The 6371-nt window shown below is 62.6% G+C and overlaps 2 protein-coding genes across 2 annotated transcripts; both read left to right on the forward strand.

The window, feature by feature from the left end:
- Positions 1-267: 267 nt before the first annotated feature.
- LMXM_18_1190 (conserved hypothetical protein) lies at positions 268-4065 on the forward strand (the record flags this gene model as incomplete). The annotated part of the gene is made up of 1 exon (XM_003874084.1): positions 268-4065. The coding sequence occupies one exon, from the start codon at positions 268-270 to the stop codon at positions 4063-4065; it is 3798 nt and encodes a 1265-aa protein (XP_003874133.1).
- A 600-nt stretch (positions 4066-4665) lies between these two features.
- LMXM_18_1200 (conserved hypothetical protein) lies at positions 4666-5478 on the forward strand (the record flags this gene model as incomplete). The annotated part of the gene is made up of 1 exon (XM_003874085.1): positions 4666-5478. The coding sequence occupies one exon, from the start codon at positions 4666-4668 to the stop codon at positions 5476-5478; it is 813 nt and encodes a 270-aa protein (XP_003874134.1).
- Between the last annotated feature and the right edge of the window lie 893 nt (positions 5479-6371).

A 6371-nucleotide genomic window follows, 5' to 3' on the forward strand; every position in this document is an offset into this window, starting at 1 on the left:
TTCTCCGCCAGGCAGACCCACACCCACCTGATTCAAAACGCGGTGCGTGTTCCCACCACCCCCACCACCTCTTTCGCTCCCTTGGGGGAGTGTGGGTATCGGGGGGGGTTGGTGTCGAGAATTAGCCACACACGCGCCCACTTTGCTCAACCCCGGATATGTGCACGAACCCGCCGCCGTGCGCGCATGAGGTCGCCTGTCTGTGAGGCACACACACTCATACTAGACCATTGCTTCTTGTGTGAGGGTGTCATAGGAGGTGCACGGATGCGGAGGGCGATAGGGGCGGTGGCATCCAAGCTGTCCACTCAGAGTGCGATGTACTTGCGGCATATGCACACCAATGGACGTGCGCTCGCTCGCGCAACTCCTCGCGTCTCGCGCCGGTTTTATGCGGGCAAGGCCTCGTTACCAGGCCGCGTTGGACCGCCATCACAGCCGCCATCGGCACCCCGACTACAGACGCCGCCGGGGTCGTCTTCGCGGCCTTCGGCACCCACCTCGCTGAATGCATTCTCGAAGAGTGTACGCAGTCATCTCGCGGCCCACCCTTCTCCCTCTTCCAGCGCAGATGAGCTGTGGGTGGTCGACCGACTCTTCGCCCTCCTCTTGCACCCTGCAAAGGATACCTACGAGGCATCGTCCACCACCGCGTTGCCGCCAGCGCTCGAACCGCTCCACCCTCTCCTGTGCGTGCGCGTGCTTCAACGACTCGGGTACGCTGTGTGGGAATGTGAAGCGGCGGCACAGGCTTGCCCGACGCAGCATGGCACGGCGGCTCGAAAGAAAGGGTGGACGGTGCGACACACCTACCCCTCTCTGGCAAGCGGCAACGGCGCCATCGTGCCATCTGCAGAGTCGCTGTCTTCCTCCCAGTCAGTTGCCTCCGCCATCTACGCCAACACTGAGCGCGTTGCAGGGGCGGTGCTGGCGCCGCTGATGCCTCTCCTAGGCGATGGCACCGCTGCCCATCCGCCACACTCGCAGGTGCTGCCAGTTCTTCCGCTGATCGTGGAGTGGCTGTGCACACTGCCCATTGCTGATTCAGCCGTGCCGCTGGATCGTTGGCTGCCTTGGGTAGTCGCGATCTACACAGAGGATCATCACAACCGTCGACCTCCGTCGCAGTCACTGCTGTTGCCGCCGTTGTTGAACCTGCTCCCGCATCTCCTACGCAAGCTGAGCGTGTACCTCGCAGACTCCACAGTAGCTGAGCAGGAGGCAGCGCAGTGCTCACCGAACATCTTTTGCGAGCACGGCCTTGCATCGCTTTTCGCGTTGAGCCTCGCTGGTTCTGCAGGGACCGACAGCGAGCGAGGGGAATGCGAGTCAAGGGACGACAGCGCGGCGACTGGGAAGGCAACACTATCGCCGGTGGATCTCAGTTCTCATCAGTACTCGAGGCCAAAACTCGCCGATGTGTTGTGGTGGCACGGCGAGGCACCTCTGCTGCGTCTGGCTGGAGTGCGGCGGGCATTGAAACAGGCGGGGCAAACGGTGCCGGTTGCCTCATCCGCTGCTGCTGCCAAATCTCTCGATACGCCGGCGACAGCGACCAGCGGCGAGCTTTCCACGCACCTGTTGCACCTGCAGCGGGATCAGGAGCTCTCGCGCTCGCATTCGGAACGCGTGCCGCATGTGACAGTAGCGCTTGGCGATGACGATGTCTACCGCCGCTTCCTGCTCCGCCTGGCGGCGCTGCAAAACACCTCCCTTGTCAACGCAGCGGCATCTGCACCCAGAGAGATTCTGCCAGCGCTGGTGTCCGTGCGGCTGACAGGTGCGGTTGCACTGGGGGCGACAGAATCGTCCCGTGGTCATGCACCTGCTTCACTAAGCGAGGACCCTGACATGATTCTGCGCTTCATCCAGCCTCTACACGAGTACGTTCTCCTGCTCCAGGAGAGCTCTGCGCAGTGGAGCGGCACGGTGGGTCAGACCGCGGCCGCGACGGCGGACTCGACTGCTGGCGCGCCTCCTGTGCAGCTGACCTTTACAGGTGTCGCTCACGTACTCATGGCTGTCTTTGGCCGCCTTGAGGAGCTTAAGCAGCAGAGCAGCTGTCGAGGTGCAGCTGCCGTCTCGCCAGCGCTGCGAGCGCAGGCGTCTCTCTCTGCGCCTGCCGGCAACTCCGTCACCACCGCCTTCGTGCTTTTACCGCAAAAGGCGCGCATCCACGCTCTCAAAAGCCTCTGTGAGCTTCTCCTGCGCCATGTGCGTGCCGTCCAGGCCTCGAAATCGGCATCCAGCACCCTCCCCACCGGTGCGGCTCCTGATTGCGTCCCATGGTTTGTGGATGTGGAGTTGTTCCAACAGGAGGCGACTCTGCGCCGGCTGTGTGGCGCGGCGCGTGCGCTGGTGCGGGTGGTGATGGAAGAGCGCCGCCGCAGCCTTGATGAGGAAGGCCCGGAGGGCTCAGTGCTAACCGCGTCCTCTGTAGTGGCCGCTCAGCAGCATCGCGCTTCCGGTGGCGGCCCCGGCACCTCCACGACAAGCACGTCGTCTGCGGCCACCCCGCTAACGTCTACCATCTCGTTTGAGCGCATACTGCGGAGCTTGGCCTTCCGCGTAGTGGAGCCGGCGCTGTGGCGGCTGCATGAAGCGTGCACTGAAGCCCAGACAAGTGTCCCTGTACATGTCCTGACCTTCGAGGAGTGGCGGTTGTACTTGAGTGTCGCCAACGCTCATGAGGCAGGGCGAGGCATTCTCGCAGGCCGCTTGGCCTCCGCAGCGGTCGAGCACGTTGAACAGGTGTACAGCCCCGTCATGGCGTCTGCCGTCTCCCTGTTTGATTGTCTCGGTGGCAGGGCTGGCTTGCGCACGGCGCAGCAGGTGCTGCTTCACTCCGGCCAGCAGCCCGTGTCTGCTCTTGTGGAGGGGATCCGGCTTACAGCGCTGCAGTGTCTGCTGTTTGACGGGCTCCGCAGCGGCGGGCCATTCTCATCCACCGCCGCTGCGTCCTCAAACACTCGCGAGGAGGCAGCTGGTTACATGGACTGGGTTCTGCACCATCTTTCACATGCGTTCTTCAGCGTGTGGCAGCGCACGGAGCCACCACCGACTCTGGCCGATTTGCCCTCCGCGGCAAATGAGGCAGGGGAGGTTGCCGTGGCTGACCAGCAGCTCCTGCGCCGTCGGCTGGGACTTCTTGCACTGCTGTTGCATGCACGCGTGTTGAGTGCACGGGAGCTGCTGCGTCGAGACCCAGCCCTGCTACCCGGCACCACTCCATCGAGGCCGACCATGAATGCGAATCCGACGCGCACGCGGAGGTGGGTTGGCGACGTCCCTTCCTCGCTCGACTCGTTGCTGCATTGCATGACGAAGGATAGCGCCGCTCTACCCATCAGCGGCGACGCGAGGGATGAGTGGTCGCTGGTGCTATCTGCCGCGACACTCCGGGTGTGTGTTATGCCGCCGCTGCCGGCTGGCTGCACCGCTCTCTGGGAGCTTGCTGAGATGCTTCAGGACCTGGGCAACGGCTCGACAAAGGCAGAGGAGACGTTGGAGCCCCCTGCCGCCGTGACGGAGTGGGTGTGGCTGGGCAGCCCTGAGGCCCTCTATGAGGCAGTCGACGCATCGCTGCTGAAGGACGGCGGCAGCGACCCCGCTGGTGGAGTCTCCCTGCGCCACGGATACTACCTGTTGCCCTGGACCACTCTCGCCCACAGTCATCAACCGTGGCGCGTGTACGATGAAAGCGGACAAGCGCGTCGCGCAGCCAAAGAATGGGAGGCGATGCTGCAGTCGTGGCTGACAGGCTCGTCGTCCATAGACGGCGGCAAGTGGATTCCAAGCCGACGGCGCCAGCAGCCCGTTGTGCGGCTAGTCAGCCTGAGAGAGGAGGTCTGTTTCTTCACCTGTATGCAGCAAGTGTCGACCTTGCATCTCAACGCGGATGTGCGTGTGGTGCGCGGCGATGTGCAGAGGGAGGAGAGGGAGGTGGCTCCTACGGTTCGCCGAGTATTGACCGCGTCGCAGGCGGCCAGGATAGCTGCGTCGTCGGCGGCCGTGGGGGAGAGTGCTGGCTGGTATGACGAGGAGGATTACGACGGGCTGGATTGAGCGACGTCGTCTCGCAGGTACGGAGGAAGAGATACAGGAGAGGAGGATGAGGGGGGGTAGGGCTCAACAGCACGCGTGCGTGCATGTCAATGTCCGTCGGGGATCTCCCGTGTGCCTGCGCTTCGCCACTCGTCGAGATTGCTCTCCTGTTCTTTGCTTTCCATCTTCCATAGACTGAAAGGCACGTGCGCGCGTAGGACGATGGCGCCCGCACAGGAGGAGAGGCGGCGATGGGGGGACGGCGGCAGGACAGTCATGGCTGTCCTTCACATTTGTGATTCCGCGCCTGCCTGCACCGACGGCGCGCCGTCGCCCTTCCCAAGCGGAGACCGTGGCGCTACTCTGCTCTCACCTGTGCAACAAATGTCGAGTGCACGATAAGCATGCCTGTGATGGTGCGCGTTGCTGCTCCAGCCGCCGCGCGCATGTCGCCATGCCGTTCACTCGCCCCCATCACCGTCATTCGCCGCCCAACTCACTTGTATCCGCTCATCCTCTTCTTCATGTCCCTGTGCCTTCACGATGGCTCTCCCTCTGTATTTCATAGCTCAAGCAAGAAGCTAACAATCGACGGGGGCACCTCGCAAGACTCACGTGCGGATGCGCGGGTGTCTTCATGTCACGCGCGTGGCGCGCCATAAACGAAACGATAAAGGCGGCAACGCCCACAACTTCGCCTTCGACACCCTCACGAAGGTCTACCGCGACGCCGTGTACTTGCCACAGGAGAAGTACCGGAGAGGCCTGATGGACCCGGAGCGTAGCCCCGGGGTGCCACTGCCGCAAGCAGCGCTTGTCGCGCCGTCGAGCAGCTCGGACGTCACCAACCACGTCGGCAACATCGGTGTCATGAGTTCGGTTGCTACCAAGCTATCCGATTGGATGGAGCAGCAGCAGCACCAGAAGAAGCATCACGCCGATGACGACGGAGGGACAGGGCACGCATCTGCCACCGCAAGCTGCGCTACACCGATCACCCGTGGCAGTGTAGCGTCCTCTTCCCCCTCACCCGCCCCCTCTGGCGAAGCTGCGACGACCGAAGAGTCGCATATGGACGACGAGACCATTCGGAGGCGGCTGCGCACCCATCTCTTCTCCAACAAAAAACAGCCAGGGCAGCCTCGCACCGCATCTCCCACGCCAGTCGCGACAGCCTCGGCATCTCCGCGACGCAGCGGAGTCCAGGCCGAGATACTGAGCGTGTATCGGAGCATGTTGCGAGAGGTCTCGCGCATGCAGGACGCCGACACGCGGCGCAACTTGTCGGCGTACATTCGCCAGGAGTACGACAAGCAGCGCGACATTCCCCGCAAGAACATCATGAAGATCGAGTGGAGGCTGAACTATGGCAAGCGCAAGCTGGAGGAGTTGCAGGCGATGAACAAGCATACAAAGTTCACCATGATGCATTGAACACCGCACTACCTCTGCCACACCTTATGGTACCCATCGAAGAAACACTGAAGGCCCGCACATGCACGCACGCACGCACGCGGTTCTCCTGTGTACGAACGTGAAGGCTGAGGCCCTCCCACCACCCCGCCCAGAATGAAGTGGAGGGGCGTTAACTTCTGTGGATTTCGTCTAGGCATGGGGCATGATGTGAAGCGGGGTGTCCTGCCACATAACGGCTAGCACTTCCGCTCTGCATGCGTGCTCGTATCAGGCACCTCTGACCCTGCAAAGTGGGGAAGGCCCCGAGGAGAGGATAATGCTCTGCAGAGCTACTTTTCTTGTGTGCTGCTGTGCAGCCGCAGATGCCCCCCCCCCCGGCTGCGTCACGCGACACCTGTGATTGCCTTGACGGAGCTGCATCGGGGGGCAACAGGAGCAAAGCGAGGAGGGGATGTACGGCTGCGCCTCTGGCATCGAGCGAGTGAGAGAGGGAGAGCCATCATGACACGCAGCACTACCCGAAGCAGCAACACCGACGATGCTTTTTTTCTTCTCTCGGTGTTTTGCCGAGGAGCGAGGGCTACGGCAGGAAGATCCCCGCCTCCCGCTTGAACGACACACGCAGACATACACGAAAGGGGCGCAGCTCGGTGGCGCCTTTGGTGTTCGCTTCGCTTCTTCTTTTTCACAGACAGACAGAGGCAGCGTGCGACGCTGTCTTGCTGCGGTCCAGGCACGAAGAGTGAGCTGCGTCGCCCCGCTTCTCTCCCTCCTCCTCGTGCGCCTCGCCCCTGAAGGAATGTGCGTGCGCGTGTTTTGTGTCTCGAAGTCTCTGGGTAGGGGGGGTGCTGGAGGCGGTGGAGGGGTTTTGTGTGTATAAGTGCGCGCGCACACGCACAGAGCTTGCACTC

The sequence above is a fragment of the Leishmania mexicana genome, chromosome 18, assembly GCF_000234665.1.
Source record: "Leishmania mexicana MHOM/GT/2001/U1103 complete genome, chromosome 18".
NCBI lineage: Eukaryota > Euglenozoa > Kinetoplastea > Trypanosomatida > Trypanosomatidae > Leishmania > Leishmania mexicana.